The following is a 16,727-nucleotide window of genomic DNA, read 5'->3' on the forward strand; positions in this document are numbered from 1 at the left end:
AAGGGCAGAGACCCTTAAAATTCATTCTTTTTTCATTGCATCACAGTTCTGGGCACAGGGTAGAAACTCAAATGCTTTGTGATCCTATTCTACTCTGAAGTGTATTTGCTGATGTCCTGTAAACATCCTCTACAATGCTCAGTGCAGTGTGGATACTGAACAAAAATTTGATACAGTGTTAATTCCATCCTCTTGGCAGGAAAGTTGGTGTTTTCAGGGAGTTCAGTAGAGCCTACACTCCACTAGGGTGTATGGGAAGGAGAGTGGGTGCTTGGCGTTTGCAAGGGCCAACATGAGGAGGGGGACAGGAGATGTTTGTGGTGGGGGAGTAAATGTGTGTGTGTGTGTGTGTGTGTGTGTGTGTGTGTGTATGTGTGTGTGTGTATATGTGTGTGTAGATAGAGCTGCCCCTCCAGGGTACAAGTACAGGCTGGGTGAAAGGCCCCCAAAGCTAGAAATGAGCAGCCCTGCTGAGGGGAAAGGAAATAAATATTAGATGAAGGGAATTAATTTAATTTAGATCAAGTCTGAATTGGAAATAATGAGCACTTTATAATTCATCAGCCAAAATAGCCTTCAGATGGTGTGAAGTTTCCATCTTTGCTTACCCCCCACCACCATTTCCTCGGTCACAGGCAGACATCAGGAGACCCTGGCATGTCCTTGAGAACGGCAGCCACCTTAACTCTGCTGCTTTTGTTGGAACTGGAAAACAATCTTTCAGCCACTTGTTTTCAGAAATCGAAAGCCAGGCAGGTGAAAGTCAGGGAAATAGGTATAACTAGGGTACTACCGTCAATCTCAGTAGGCAAACTGTGCTCTCTGTGCTCAGGTCAGTCACTGGCCATTGAGTAGCGACCCAAACATCTCCTCCTACCTACTAAGGTCAAGATCTACATCTCAAAAGGGGACCTGTGCCTTCATTGCTGGGTAGAAATCTCTGATTTCCAGTTACCCATGGTCCATCTAAGAGTCAAAGCCCCTGAGGGGGTTTTGATTTTCTTTCCTTACTTCTTCTTCAACTACCAGTGCACTTCTTTATAAAATGTGGAGAAAAACGCAGAAAGGAAAAGAGGTTTCCAACCCTGGGTGGTGGCTCCTGTTCGTCACAGTTGCAGAAACACTGACAAATCTTTTCTTCCTGTGAGCTGTCTTCATTTTGATTAAACAGGTGGAACACTTCTTCTTCTTTAAGAGGCACCCTTACCATTTCAACCTGAGAGATGTAAGAGAGAGGCCAGATGGTGAGTGGGGGAAGGAAGAGGGGGTGTCCCTGGGGAGGGGGCGGGGGAGGGAAGCAGGTGGAGAAAGGCAGGGGAGGAAGCCATCACCTCTTTTAATAGCTTGTGCTTTAGCTGATCAACATTGACGAATGTAATGGAGTTGCAGCACTGGAAGATTTTCACCCCAGGAATGTTTTTAACCTGCAAGACAAATGTGAAGTGGAGGGAAACTTCTCAGCTCTTTTGTAGAATAAGAAAGAATCTCTAGAACTCCCTAGAGAATCTGGATTCTTCTTCATAAGAAGCCAGGATTAGCAAATTCTTCCCTGTCATTTTCACCCCCTGCTTTTCCTGCTTTCTTCTCCGCCTTCCATTTGTTCTTTTCTTTTTCTTGGCCTTCCCCACCGCCCCTCCCCACCAAGGACATGATCCTTAACTGGCTGCAGCACTCTGAGGATTTACCTACTTAAGTTCTCCACCTCCACTGTCCTGCATCACTTTCCCCGCCTCTGCAAACATGTGTCTGTAGGTTAGCAAACAACAACAGCAAAGGGATTGTTGTAGAAAAACCAAGCAGCAGCAGGCCTGGTCCAGACCATCCTTTGGACAAAGGAGCGGGACTGATCTGGAATCTTACCTCCCGATAGTCATTGAAGCTTCTATAGATGTTGGTGTTAGGGATCTGACCCAGGAGGAAAATCTTAGTTCTGAAAGGAAACATATGTGCTTTCAGGTCATAGTTGCCTTACCTCGCCACAGCCAGCCTCCTATCACCTGAGACAAAGTACCTGTGTGACCGAACAGCGATGATGAAGAAGGCAAAGGCTAGTGAAACGAGTAGTCCCACATCCAGTCCCAGGAAAATTGCAGATACGAAAGTAACCATCCAGATAATCTTATGGAGAAGTGGGGGGAAGGAAGAAGGGGAAGGGAAGACCATGACCATAAGCACGAGTGGGAAGATCAGTTGTATCTCTCAACCCATCTTCTCCTTCCCGCTCCCTCTCGAAACCCAGGGTGCAGAGAACAAACTGCACAGCCCTCTGGGCCGTCGCCTTCACAAATGATTGGGTCCCAACGCTGCCTAGCCATTCTTGCAGGTGTCCTTGATCACTCCTCTCTTCAATTCTCTCTTGAAACCTCATGTGCAAAATAGGGATAACAAAATCTACTTTATAGGCTTTTTTTGTGTGTGATTAAAAATATCATCCCCAAAGCAACACAGAGCACTCACCAAATAGTAGTTGCTATTTTAAGACCTTTTGTGGCTATTGGGAATCTTTAACATCCTTTTTGGCCCCTTACCTCACCACCTTCTCCATCGCTCTCAGCAAGCCACTTGACTTTCATCTTCATAGTGTGAATAGGCTAAAACTCCCTTGAATATTTGCTCCCCCCCCCCACCGCCACCTGCTACTTGTTAGTTACTGTCCCCACGTCATTCTCCCTCCCTGTCTCCAGTCCTGCTGGAAGGGCTACCCCTCTTCCTAGAAGTGGTACCTGTGCACTGGACCACATACCCTCTTAGCTCCTCAGGGACCTGGATCCGAAAACTACCCCCTTTCATTTCTCTTTGCCTCTATGGGGTTCCTCTCCTTTCATCGTATTATATCCCCCATATTTTATTTTTTGCTGTTTCCCCTTTGTGTCCCCAGTTTTGTGCTCTAGATGGGAGGAGGGTTCTCCAGCAGCTCTGCCTCTCAAGACACCGCCTTCTCATAGCAGGATTTGTCTCTCCTATCCTGGCATGCAATCACACTGACTGGATTAAAAGTCATTCGATGGGGCGCCTGGGTGGCGCAGTCGGTTAAGCGTCCGACTTCAGCCAGGTCACGATCTCGCGGTCCGTGAGTTCGAGCCCCGCGTCAGGCTCTGGGCTGATGGCTCGGAGCCTGGAGCCTGTTTCCGATTCTGTGTCTCCCTCTCTCTCTGCCCCTCCCCCGTTCATGCTCTGTCTCTCTCTGTCCCAAAAATAAATTAAAAATGTTGAAAAAAAAAATTTAAAAAAAAAAATAAAAAAAATAAAAGTCATTCGACTACTTAATGTGTGGCAAACCCTTTTTACTAGATTCATACCTAACTGTGGCCACTTCTGTCCTTTTCATTTAGTTTTGCATAGGTGGAATGACATTTCAGCATTCCATGCACCCATTTTTTCTTTTTTGAGGCTTGAGTATCAGCTGTCGAAGAATTGCTAGGGTACTTCACCCTGATCTCTTTGTTTGTTCTCGTGCCCTTTTTCCAACCTTCCCCCCTGTCCTTCCCTACCTCAGCCAGCGAGTCTGTACTCACACAGTCATACTGGTTCTGCCTCCACAGATTGGGTACGTTGTAAATGGTTTCAAGGTAGGGGAAGATGTTGCTCAGAATAATACCAGCCAGCACAGCCTGCGGGGAGCGGGGGGGGAGGAAAGGTAAGCCCTGTTTCATTTTCCCTTTGGAGAAAATTTGGGGTGGGGAGGGGTGGGGGTGGGGAGGTAAAACTCCCAAACCTTCACAAAGGTACCACAAAAAGTCACCCTTGCCACTCAAATGTAAAAAATCACCAGGACCTCAAAGCAGAATCTGGGGGCACCTGGGTGGCAAGTCGATTAAGCATCTGACTTCGGCTCTGCAGTTTATGGGTTTGAGCTCTGTGTGGGGGGGCTCTGGGCTGACAGCTCGGAGCCTGGAGCCTGCTTCAGATTCTGCGTCTCCCTCTTTCTCTCTCCCCCTCCCCCGTTTGTGCTCTCTCTTTCCCTCACTCAAAAATAAACAAGCATTAAAAAATGATAAATAAAAATAAAAGATAAAGCAGACTCTCACCTACTCTAAGAAACATTTTCTTGTTTTCATGAAGTCCCTGCATGAGGGTCACATTTCTCAGCCTTTTTCTAGCCATCTCTTCTGTATATGCTCTGCCTGGGCATTAGACTGATCCTGCCACCAGGAATGGCAGGTTACTCTAGTTTTCTGAGGTGACTTGGTGACCAGTGGGCTCAGTAGGTCAGCAGAGGAGGGAAGGGCAAGGATGAAGTCAGCAGGAATCACTTCTCTCCTATCTTCATCCTCAGTCAAGAATCTCCACATGCTCTGCGCATTGCAGGAAGATGCGGTGGGAAGGAAAAGAAACTCAACCTCACGAGGTTCTTGCAAGAAGAGTAGGGAGTGTGAAGAAGAAACAAATCCTTCCACAAAGTCATACACTATAAAAATTTTACCTTTCTGAATGTGAACCTTCACACTGTGTTGGTCCCCTTGCCGACCAGTTGAGATCCTGGCCAGGATGCCCCAGCAATTACTCCAATAAGGATTTTGTAACAAGGGGTCCATAATCTCTCAAGGATGAAGGGCTCATTCATAGTTTAATACTCACAGAGCCCCATTATTAAAGCTATTCAGATATCCCACTGATCAGATGGTGTTCACATTTTCCCACCCAGAAAATGGTATAAAAATAATGTGACATAGCATGGTTAGCCAAAAGCAAGGGCTGTTCTGTCTCTAATGTATTGATAATAAAGGAGTGCCCTTAGTGGATTCTGACAGATTTTTAATCTTTTTTAAAAAATGTTTATTTATTTTTGAGAGAGAGAGAGAGAGAGAGAGAGAGAAAGAGAGAGAGAGAGGCAGAGAGGGAGACAGAGGATCCAAAGTGGGCTCTTCGCCAACAGCAGAGAGACCAGCGCGGGGCTCGAACGCATAAACTGAGATCGTGACCTGAGCCAGAGTCAGACACTTAACTGACTGAGCCACCCAGGGGGGACCCCCTGACAGATTTTTATATGTTTGCAATTTTTAAAAATTCTGATTCTTCCAGCTGTAGAGAAAAAAAAAATCATGTTCAGAGTAAATTAGTGAGTGGCCCTCCGAAGACAGACTTTCAGAGTGATGGCACCAAAGGTGCTATGTAAACTAAATTCTGGAGATGACTTCTGCTGGGCATCAGAAGACAGCTTGTGTGATGAATACAAGCTTGATCCCACCTTCTGTGCATAGATTCTGGGGCTGGGCTCCAAGGTCTCCGAATCACAAGAGCAGAAGGCAGCAACAGCCTTGAGGCAGTCCTGCTCTTCAGAAACCTGACTATTCACCGGGTGGGACGGAGATATTCAAAAGGATGGGGCTAACATTTACCACCACTCTGGCTTCAGGGACGGCCACCTCAGTGTCACCAAGCTGCTACCCCAGAAATGAAACCTCCTTCCTTCCACCTCCCTCAGCACTATCTAAAAATGGCTAATGGGAACATTAAGGAAATTTAAAAGGAAGTCATGGTGACTGAGCAGTGATCTATATGGTGACAGAGAACAAACTGATTATAGCCAATAAGTAATGCACCTCTAAATGCAAGGTCATCAGTCTCTCACAAAGGGAAGAAATGGCACAGAAGTATAGAAGTGCACAGAGGTGGCTTTGCTGAACAGAGTTAAAAACTCAACTTTCAGACCCCTGCTTTCTAGTGTTGTGAACCAACCACAAGGCAGAGAGACTGTCACAGGGCAACTGAGTTCATATGAATGCAGAACAAGCCCTTCTGGAAACGGCTTGGGAAACAGATGGCATGCATACACAATGAGTTTCCAAGCCTGAGTCGGTGAGGGGCGTTCTGGCATCTGAAGTCTATTTTGGTCATCTTTAACTGAATCTTTACTTATACAGCTTACTTTCTAGCGTAAGCCATAAAATGAAGGTCAACGAAAATGAGAATAATTATATTATCTAATATTTCTTGAGCACGTATGACTAGCTCAACACCATTCTGTTTATATTAGAAATATCATCTTATTTACTCACCACTCCTGTGAAGTGGTTGCTATTAATTTAAAGGCAATGGATGAGAGATAGGGTGGGGCGACCGCTGGGAACAAGGTGAATGCCCCACCAAGACGCAGTGGGGAGATCTGGTCTTTTCTCTACTCCACGTTCTTTATCAGTTCTACTTACATTTGGCAGTTCGTAGAAAAAGGGTCCCACCTTGACCATCAGGAGCAACATCACACCAGCGCCTACCAGAGATGCAAACTGAGGAGACAGAGCCAGTTGGAGAGAGACCATCGGGAACGTATTGGTCCCTGTCTGCAACTGATGCCTTGTGCATGGTGAGAAGCGTGTCATTTTTTGCTTAAAAGGAGTTGAATGTCACCATCCAGCACAAGTGCATTTTCACTGAACTGATATTTTCAGGTCTTGTCAAAGTGCTAAACACATACTAGGTACTCAATCAATATTTGTCGAATGAATGCGTGAATGCTTTCTGCAAAGTGCCAAACTGTCTCAGGTATTTGGATCTTTACTGCCATAGCATTGTGCTGTGCATCTGGAGTCTCCTAAAGTCCAGCTTGCCTTCCCTCCCAACTTTAACTCCTCCTGGAACAGTCTAGAAAAGCCTTAGTAGACTCGTCACTGTCAGCCCTAAAATCCCAACCAGCCCACTTTTCGTATCAGTAAATATCTCCCTCCTCGCTCTCCTGTTTGGAGCTTGGATAGCTTCCCATTTAACAGTTTCAGTGGTGTTTCATTTTTTAAAAATGTTGATTTATTTATATTGAGACGGGGGGAGGGGCAGAGAGAGGGAGAGAGGGAGAGAGAGAATCCCACAGGCTCCGTTTTATCGGTTCAGGGCCCAATATGGAGCCTGATCCCACGAACGGTGAGATCATGACCTGAGCTGAAATCAAGAGTCAGACACTTAAGCCACTGAGCCATCCAGGTGCCCCTCGGTAGCGTGATATCTTAAAACTGCAATGATAATCATTTCTGATTTCCCTACTTCAGTTTTTCTCTGCTTCATTGCCATAAAAAAGGGTACAAATGTGAGCCAGGGCTGCAAATAGCAGCTCTGGGTCCTACACTGGCTGGGTTGATGACTCTGGGCTCAGCGTTGCTTGGCAAGCAGTGGTTGATTGGCAGATACAGAGAGCAAGCTAAGTTACGGTCTCAAGACTCTCTGAACATAGTCTTGAACTCAATACATCCTCTATGGATACGTTTCCATTGGTTAAGCCCCTAAAAATAAAAACTGATGGAAAGCAGTATAATCTCTCACTGCACTGGGGGATGTGTGTGTGGGAGAATAAAACTAACCACAAATCAGAACAATGGCATATACAAGCAAGAGCTGAGGGAGTCCCTCAAAGCTAAACTATCAAGTGACTGTTCAGCAGTGATTCTCCCATTTTTCTCTTTATTTCTTAGGTGTGAAAAAAAAGGAAAAAAGAAAAACCCTTCCTACTGGATTCCCTCTCACTGCGCACTGCTATTTGCATGTAAATGCGCCACTGAAACTAACAGCGATGAAATCAATTTCCTACTTCCTTCTTTCCCTGTCCCAGCTGCTTCATAGTTGACACCAGGTGATGGTAGTACAGAAAGGGGGATTTAGGAAAATAGACCACTACAACAGAAAGTCAGGAAGTTCTAAGGGCAAGCATTTTATGCCCCGTGGAACTGAAACGAGTAACTGAGGCCATAAACTCCTTCAGCCAATGTACACATCAACCTGTTGTTGGATCTAATCTAAGGGTCTTGCTTTAGGTGGTCTTTGTTGGCTCTATAGAAAAACTACTTCGATCAGCACAGGAAAATACATCAGGACTTCCCATCACTTCTTCCTTCACCTATCTTCCTATCACTTCTTCTTTGTTGGTGTTTTGTTTTGTGTTTTGCGTCCCTGTCCCTGGGTAGGCTCGACCTACCACTTCTTTTCTCCAAATTCTTCTCATTTAAAGAAACAAAGACATGCAGATGCTAAAATAAGCTACATTAAACCTATAGATTTAAATGAGCACAGGGGTGCCTGGCTGGCTCAGTCAGAAGAGCATGTGACTCTTAATCCTGGGGTTGTGAGTTCAGCTCCATGCGGGGTGAAGAGTTACTTAACTAAATAAAACTTAAAAAAAGATAAGAAATAAATGAGTACAAACTGGACAGTGAATCCCATAAAATGTGCGGCTGAGACAGGGTTGGGAGGTCTGCCAATAACGGTGTGTCTCCCCTGGCTGTGCACACAAAAGGAGTGGGCTTTGGGACCACAGGGCAATCCTCGGTGGCATTGTGCCTTAGGAGGATGCTTGATGGCTCTCCGAATCTCAGCCTCTGTGCCTGAACAGGGTCTACAGACAGCAAACATGGAGAAGTCTACAACTCGTGCATATTTTGCTATTCCGTTCTCATTTCCATCACTTTCCCAGGCTTTCTTGAAGAAAAACGGGGACTCTGCCTTCTCTTTGGGAATTCAAGGCAATGTGAGTTCCCGTAAGCCACAGCCACTGTGGACATGCAGACCCTCAGACACCAATTACTTCATACATAGTGGGTTCCATGAAGCAGAAGTGTTGCAGATTGCCGAGCACTGGCCGGGGCCCTAGGGAGCTAGGGTAGAAGCTGTGATTTTGGAACCTCTTAAGTGACAGGCACTATGATAGGCACTATTGTCACCTAATTTAATTCTCATAACCGAAAAGTTATCTTTATTCCCATTTTCCAGATGAGGACTAGAGCCTCAAAAAGCAAAAGTCCCAGGTCACACACACACATCTAGGAACCACTGAGTCAGGATTCAATCTACCTGACCCGCTGACTCTGAAATCTAGGCTCTCTCCACTGTCCCGTTTGCTCCCTCTAAAAAGAATACAACACATATCTTTCTTTTATAATCTCTTTCTTTTCTTTTTTAATTAAAAAAAAATGTTTTATTTATTTGGCGGGGGGAGAGGGGGGAGGGCAGAGAGAGGGGGAGACACAGAATCTAAAGCAGGCTCCAGGCTCTGAGCTGTCAGCACAGAGCCCGACTTGGAGCTCGAACTCATGAACCATGAGATCCTGACCTCAGCCTAAGCCAGACACTTAACTGACTGAGCCACCCAGGCACCCCTCTTTCGTTTATAATAATTAATTTTTTAAGCAGTTCTGAGAGTCTGGGGACATGGCAAGACAGCCAGTCCTTGGAAAGCAGGGAATAAGGAAAGGAACCCAGTTGTGGAGAACAGAGAAACCCAGTGGTTAGAACTAGATGAGCCAGAAGACAGAGTGGGGGACAGTCCAACTGGCCATGGGTCTGGGGCTCTTCACATCCTCTCTGTCATGGCCTGCCAACACGACAGGCCCAGGCTGTGGCAGCAAGAGTCAATAGGTTTTGCTGCAACCGGTGAAGGCAAGTGGGTTCTAGACAGGAGATTTATGAAATCCAGGTACACATAGACAGTTTGTATTTATGCCAGATTAAAAAAAAATAATAAAGTGGCCCTTGGTGGCAGGTCATTTCTGAGAGGTACAGAGGCAGCCCCTTGTTTCTCTTTCCTATAGTCCTGAGGAACTTTGAAGAAGCAAGGGTGTTCTCAGGCAAAGTGACTCAAAAATCCCCCGAGAGAAGAGATAGAGCATCGGCCGCTGTGAGATGAAGAAGACAAAATGAATCTCAGGGGCCTTTGCTTGTCCAGATCAGAAGGGTGGAGGCTGGGTAGCTCCAATGCCTCCAGGGCTGGGGGCCAGCAGTGTTCTCTGCTCGAACTGGCGATTTACCCGATTTACCAGGCTCTCAGGGAAGGACTTAACCAGCATTCCTAGAAGAATGCCCCAACGTGAAGTGTCACAGCCCCGCAGGGACATACCATTGGTAGGGGAATGTGCTGCACAGGAGAACAGTGTGGCAGCAGAAAACAGAATGAGAGCCACAGGCTGCCTTTGAAGCAGGCACTTTGTCTGACAGGCTAAAGGCAACTCTGAGGCTGAACTGAAGCCCTTCTTCCTTCCAGCTATCTCTACATATCCTAACCCTCTTTCAATAATCCATGAAAATCCACTTCCTCCCTCATTCTCCTTCTTGTAATATTTATGGCACTTTTTATTTATGAGGCTTATTCTGCACTTAATGTTACTTGCTGTGTGATTTAATTTTTTCCACCTGTGTGCCTTTTTTTCTCCCCAAATGTATGTCATGCTTATATACCAAATAAACGAAGCATGTTGTCAAAGTTAGTGGGCACTGGGGCGCCTGGGTGGGTCAGTCGGTTGAGCGTCCTATGAGTTCGAGCCCCGCGTCGGGCTCTGTGCTGACAGCTCAGAACCTGGAGCCTGCTTCAGATTCTGTCTCCCTCTCTCTCTTTGCCCCTCCCCTGCTCATGCTTTGTCTCTGTCTCTCTCTCTCTCTCTCTGTCAAAAATAAATAAACCTTAAAAAGTTAGTGGGGACTAATGTCTGGGAACGCCATTTCTACTTCTTATCATGAAATCCTCTCGTATGGATGTCAACGTTTTTGCACACTTGCACAGAACATTCTTCTTTTCTCCATAGCCCAAGTTCCTTCTTTCCATCAAACGGGAGTGGAAAAGAGATATACCTTCAAGGCCAGCATGTCTGGCAGAAGCTTTATGACAAAACTCAGTCCACATGAAGTGATAGGACACTATCTTACTCTAGACCCAAGAGCCCGCCCCTTCTGACTTTTATTGGCTTTCACCTTATATTTCAGCTCTATTTACCTATGGACTGGGACAGTTTGTCTTCCCCCCCACCCCAATGCAAATTTAGTGTCCATTCGTCTGACACTTCCGTTTCTGACCATTGCTGTACCTTTCTATCACACGTCTGTGGCCTAAGCTTCTTGTTGACCTCTGTCGTTATTTCTCTGCCTTCTGAGTCCTAACCCATTCCCTGGGCTTACTCCAGTTTTGATTCTGAGAGTTCTTTGACATTTCATCATGCTACATAGCTGAGCTGGGACATATCCCATGTTGTAGAGCTGGAACTTTAATCTAGTTCAGAACCCGTGAACATTGGACTTATAAAATATCATGCCTGCAATTAGACAGAGTTCACCTTTAGAGCCTTCTCTGCTGGCATTCTCCCTCTCCCTCTTCTTCTCCCTCTCCCTCTCCCCTCTGCCCCACACATTTAGTTTACTAATTCGGAGCACCTGAAGAAAATCTGACTTGGATAATTTTCTCATATTCAAAGGCAGAACGGTCATAAATTCTCTAGGTTCATCTAGACAAAGGCCTTACTCTCTCTCATGAAAGGCTCTTGTCATGCGCCTTGAGGAAGCTAGGGAAGTTTCTAGTTCTGGAGCTAGGATGGGGAGAGTTGTATTGTTACTTCTCCAGACTAGGACCGGGAATATACCCTTCCATAGAAAGCAATGTTAATAGGTGATGGTTAGTTTACCTGAAATACTACTCTTTGGGGTGTGCTACATGGAAAATAGGTTTTTCCAGACTAATCCATAGAAACCACTAAAACAGAATAATAGTTCTATAGAAAATGACTTTCAAGTTCAACGTTGACAAATAGCTTTTAAGACAAAAAAAAATCTAAGCAAAAAATTAGGCAAGTGTGAAATCCAGGTTCCTCCAAGACATCTTGCCTAACAAACATAACATTAAAGCAGCAACATGATTAAACTAAGAAAATCCCCTTCTGGGAATATACATGTGAATAGATATAAATATGCTTTTATATTAGGAAGAAGATTCTATTTCAACATACCTGTTGTCTTCCTCCAGACTTATCTTGGATAATAGTCCTGACAACAGCACTAGTAAACACGCAAGATCTGAAAAATGAGCTGACGACATTGCAAAGGCCGATGGCTATTAAATCCTGGAAAGACATGGCAAACGTGTTAGGCCCGCTGTTTGTTGAAGAAGGCAGACTTGGGTTTGAGCTAAAGACACACCGTCCATTTCCTATGTACGAAGACAGGATTGTTTACTTCACTTCAAACAACACAGAAATATTCCGTTTAAAAAAAAAATGTTTATTTTTGAGAGAGACAGTATGAGAGAGCACAAGCGGGGGAGGGGTAGAGAGAGGGAAGGACACAGAATGTGAAGCAGGCTCCAGGCTCTGAGCTGTCAGAGTGGCACCGAACATGGGGTTCCACCTTGCCAACTTGCGGGATCATGACCTGAGCTGAAGTCAGATGCTTAACCGGCTGTGCCACGCAGGTGCCCTGGAAATACTCTTACAAAGAACAAAAGGATGGCAAATCTGATTTCCGGATTAACTTGAATCTTCATTTTAGCTACCCATCCTAAGAAAAGCACTTTTTCAAAGTGAGAAATGAAATTTTTGTCTTATTATTCCCTTTCACTGGGACTTCGGATGACAGGAGGAAACATAATACTAATTTTTCTCCCTTCCTTCCATACTATCTTAAAATCAAAGTGGGACAACTCTTTCTTCCACATTTCTCTTTTGAGTTCTAGGAAAAGGGCCAAACTCAGAATAGCTGGGAGATTAAAAAAAAAAAACAAAAAACAAGGACTGTTTCTGGGAGACCAATTTAATTATGCTAGTAGCCTGGCTTTGATATTCCCTAGCATTTCTTATCGCACCTCGGTATGTGGTTGACTCCTAAGAACTTGGAAAGGAGGATGAAATTAAGAGGAGAGGAATTCTGTTAGCTTAACAACATGATGCCATATGTTATCTTCTTGCCTCCCCACACCATAGCTGTTCTGGGCGAATAACACTCATGTTAATTTAAGTGGCTTCAAAGTTAAGTATGCCATGCTTCTCAAAAATCCTTTGGTAATTATAATTCAAATTTTGGTCTCACTGACTCTCTAGTTACAAAAGAATGCAGTCTTGGGGCACCTGGGTGGCTCAGTCTGTTAAGTGGTTAAGCTAAGCGTCAGACTTTGGCTTAGGTCATGATCTCACGGTTCATGGATTCGAGCCCCACATGGGGGCAGGGGGCTCAGAGCCTGGAGCCTGTTTCGGATTCTGTGTCTCCCTCTCTCTCTGCCCCTCCCCCATTCATGCTCTGTCTCTCTCAAAAATAAACATTAAAAAAATGCAATCTTCATGTTGACAGGAGGCTCAGATTGGAGAACAAAGACTTAAGGGTCAGAGGAAATAACAGAAATAACAGCCTCTCATCTCACCTGGTTGGAATTAACACGGTAGTTATGGCGACTGGCAACCTTCTTGCCCACAAATACCAGCAGAGAGGAGCTCACTAAAGCTAAGGAGAAGGCTTCTAAAATTAATTCAGGAAGAATGTTGAAATCTGGCATCACAGGAAACAGGAAGCTGGAATAAAATGGTGGCATTATTCCTAGAAAGCAGGAACCATTTATTGGCTCCTTCCCCACTCCAGCCTTATCATGTGGGGCAGGCAGGCCTGACCCTTTTTTGAAAATAACAATAAGAGGGGCGCTGGGCTGGCTCAGTGAGTTGAGCGCCTTCGGCCTCTTAATTTCGGCTCAGATCATGATCTCAGGGTTGTGAGACGGAGCCCTGTGCTGGGCTCCGTGCTGAGCCTGGAGCCCACTTAAGATTCTCCCTCTCTCTCTGCCCCTCCCCTGTTGGCGTGCACGCACTGTCTCTCTCTCAAAAAAAAAAAAAAAAAAAAAAAAAAAAAAAAAAGTAATAACAACAAAAGATAGAAGAGTACTGAGGCAGCAGCCTGCCCAAACTGCCGGGAAACCCAGCCAGGTTACAAAAGCCACTGAGAGAACACTTGGCTGTCTTCCAGTTCGACATTCTTGCCATGTAGCAATAGCAACAAATAGGATAGGCAAACCACAAAGACTGACAGAAAATGGCCCCACCTACACTGTTAGGGACCATACCAGCGGATAAACAATAGGCAGATACCACATCTCAGATGGTTTGGAGCCAAAATCCCAATGAATCCCCTTGTATTCACACTCAAATCTTTTAGGGTATAATTTTATATACATTTTTTACATCTTTACCTCTTTTATATAAATTACTTCCCATTCTACCTACACCTTCCCCCCTATAGTTTTCTCCCCCTCATTTCTTTTCCGTGTGGTACATATGCATTGCATGAAATCCACCATCTCAACCATTTTTAAGCGTGCCATTCAGTGGTGTTAAATACACTCGGAACGCGCAACCGTCTCCACCATCCACGCCGTAACTCTTTTCACCTTGTAAAACTGAAACCCTATTAATCCGGTTAACCAATAGCTCTCCATTTCCTCCTCCTCCAGCCCTGGCAACTACCATTCTCCCTTCTGTCTTGATGATTTGGACTACCCTAAGCACCTCATGTAAGTGGAATCATACAGGGTGTGTCTTCTTGTGACTGGTTTAGTCCACTCAGCATAAAGTCCTCAAGGTCAACCATGTTGCAGCATATGTCACAATTTCCTTCCTTTTCAAGGCTGAATGATATGTATATATATTTTGCTTATCCATTCATCGTTGATGACACTTATGAATTCTTCCACATTTTAGCTATTACGAATAATGCTGCTGTGAGCACGGGTACATGAATATCTATTCAAGACCCTGCTTTCAATTTTGTGGGGTATATATCCAGAAGTAGAATTGCTGGATCATCTGGTAATTCTGTTTAATTTTTTGAGGAACCACCATATTGCTTTCCACAGTGGCCGTACCATTTTATATTTCTACTAACAGTGCACAAAGAAATCTACATCCTCACCGACTTTTGTTATTTTCTGTCTTAGATGCACACACACACACTGGTATAGGTATATGTATATATGCGCATATGTGTGTATGTGTATGTGTGTGCGTATGCACATACACAGTAGCCATCCTAATGGGTAGGAGGTCATATCTCACTACAGTTTCAGTTTGCATTTCCCAAATAATTAGTAATATTGTGTCTTATCGTGTGCTTATATTTGTGAAGATTTTTGTATCACTGATCATCAATGTTCCTAAGTTTTCTTTTCTTGTAGTGTCTTTGTCTGGCTTCGGTATCAGGGTAATGCTGGCCTCATAGAACGTGTTGGAAAGAGTTTCCTCCTCTTCAATATTTTGGAAAAGTTTGAACAGTTCTTTAATGCTTGGTAGAATTCGCCAATGAAGCCATCAGGGTCAGGGTTTTTCTTTGTCAGGATATTTTTGATAACTGGTTCAATCTCCTTACTAGTTATAGGTCTATTCAGACTTTTTTTTCTTCATGATTTAGTCTTGGTAGATTTTGTGTTTCTAGGAATTTTCCATTTCATCTAGGTTATCAAATTTGTTGGCACATAGTAACAGTACTCTGTTATAGTCGTCTTTATTCTGTAGTCATCTTTATTTCTGTAGAATTGGTAGTAATATCCTCATTTTAATTTCTGATTTGATCTCTTCCCTTTTTTTCTTAGAGCATCTAGCTAAAGGTTTGTCAGTTGTGTTGATTTTTTTAATGAACCGACTTGGTTTCATTGATTTCCTCTATTGTCTTTCTATTCTTTATTTCATCTATTTCTGCTCTTATCTTTGTTTCCTTCCTTCTGCTAGCTTTAGGTTTAGTTCATTCTTCCTTGAGTTGTAAAGTTGGGTTGTTGATTTGAGATCTTGCTTGTTGGTTTATTTTTAAAATGCAAGCATTTATGGCTACAAATTTCCCTCTTGGCACTGTTTTTTTTGTGTATTGTATGTTGTGGTATGTTGTGTTTTTGTTTCCATGTATCTCTGTATTTTCTAACTTCTCCTGTGACTTCATTGATCTATTGATTGTTTAAGAGTGTGTTAATTTCCACAAATTTGTGAATTTTTATGTTTTACTTTTGTTATTGATTTCTAACTTCATCTCATCGTGGTCAGAGAAAATACTTTGTACAATATCTATCTTTTATAATCTATTGAGACTTAGGGCACCTGGCTGGCTCGGTCAATGGAGCATGTGATTCTTGATCCCCAGGTTGTGAGTTCAAGCCCCACATTGGGTATAGAGATTGCTTAATAGTAAAATCTTTAAAAAAATTTTTTTAGGGGCACGTGGGTGGCTCAGTCAGTTAATTGTCCAACTTTGGTTCAGGTCATGATCTTGCGGTTCATGGGTTCAAGCCCCGTGTCAGGCTCTATGCTGACAGCCTGGAGCCTGGTTTGGATTCTATGTCTCCCTTTCTCTCTGCCCCTCCCCCATTCATGCTCTCTCTCTCTCTCTCTCTCTCTCTCTCCCTCTGTCTCTCTCTCTCTCTCTCAAAAATAAAACATTAAAAAAATTTTAAAAAAAATTTTTAAATCTATTGAGACTTAATCTGTGACCTAAGTGTGGTCTATCCTGGAAAGTAGCCCATGTGCACTTGAGAAGAATATGTATGCTGTTGTTCAGTACAGTGTTCTGTGTATGTCTGTTAGATCTGATTGGTCTATTATGTGTTGGTTAGGACCTGTCTCCTTACTTATCTTCTGCCTGGGTGTTCTATCTATTACTGAGAGTGGGGTATTGAAGTCACCAACTGTTATTGTAGAACTGTCTATTTCTTCCTTCAATTCTGTCCTTTTTTGCTTCATGTATTTTGACGGTTTGTCATTAGGTGTGTAAATGTTCATAACTGCTTAATAATTATTGGATTATTTATAGCATACAAATAATTGGTTTGTTTATAACATATAATGTCCTTCTTTGTCTCTTGTAAACTTTTTAAACTTAAAGCCTGTTTTGTCTTATATTTGTATACCCAATTCTGTTCTCTTTTGGTTACCATATCTTTTCTCATTCTTTCACTTTTAATCTATTTGTGTCTGTGGATCTAAAGCACTTCTCTCTCTCTTTTTTAATGTTTATTTCTTTATTTTGAGAGA

General features: G+C 43.7%; 1 protein-coding gene across 3 annotated transcripts in view; it reads right to left on the bottom strand.

The window, feature by feature from the left end:
* The window catches only part of SLC26A8 (solute carrier family 26 member 8), an 86,098-nt gene that overhangs the window by 13,725 nt on the left and 55,646 nt on the right, over positions 1-16,727 (bottom strand). For 2 of the 3 annotated variants that reach the window (XM_058733705.1, XM_058733704.1), the window contains 8 exons: positions 13,091-13,238; positions 11,688-11,801; positions 6,150-6,227; positions 3,516-3,611; positions 2,012-2,118; positions 1,861-1,930; positions 1,332-1,424; positions 1,085-1,216 (listed from right to left, as the gene is read on the bottom strand). In XM_058733705.1, the coding sequence (XP_058589688.1) occupies positions 1,085-1,216; positions 1,332-1,424; positions 1,861-1,930; positions 2,012-2,118; positions 3,516-3,611; positions 6,150-6,227; positions 11,688-11,801; positions 13,091-13,238 (838 nt within the window). Of the gene's footprint in view, positions 1-1,084; positions 1,217-1,331; positions 1,425-1,860; positions 1,931-2,011; positions 2,119-3,491; positions 3,612-6,149; positions 6,228-11,687; positions 11,802-13,090; positions 13,239-16,727 lie in introns of all 3 variants that reach the window. The other variant, XM_058733703.1, reaches the window with a different exon arrangement.

The sequence above is a fragment of the Neofelis nebulosa genome, chromosome 6, assembly GCF_028018385.1.
Source record: "Neofelis nebulosa isolate mNeoNeb1 chromosome 6, mNeoNeb1.pri, whole genome shotgun sequence".
Lineage (NCBI taxonomy): Eukaryota > Metazoa > Chordata > Mammalia > Carnivora > Felidae > Neofelis > Neofelis nebulosa.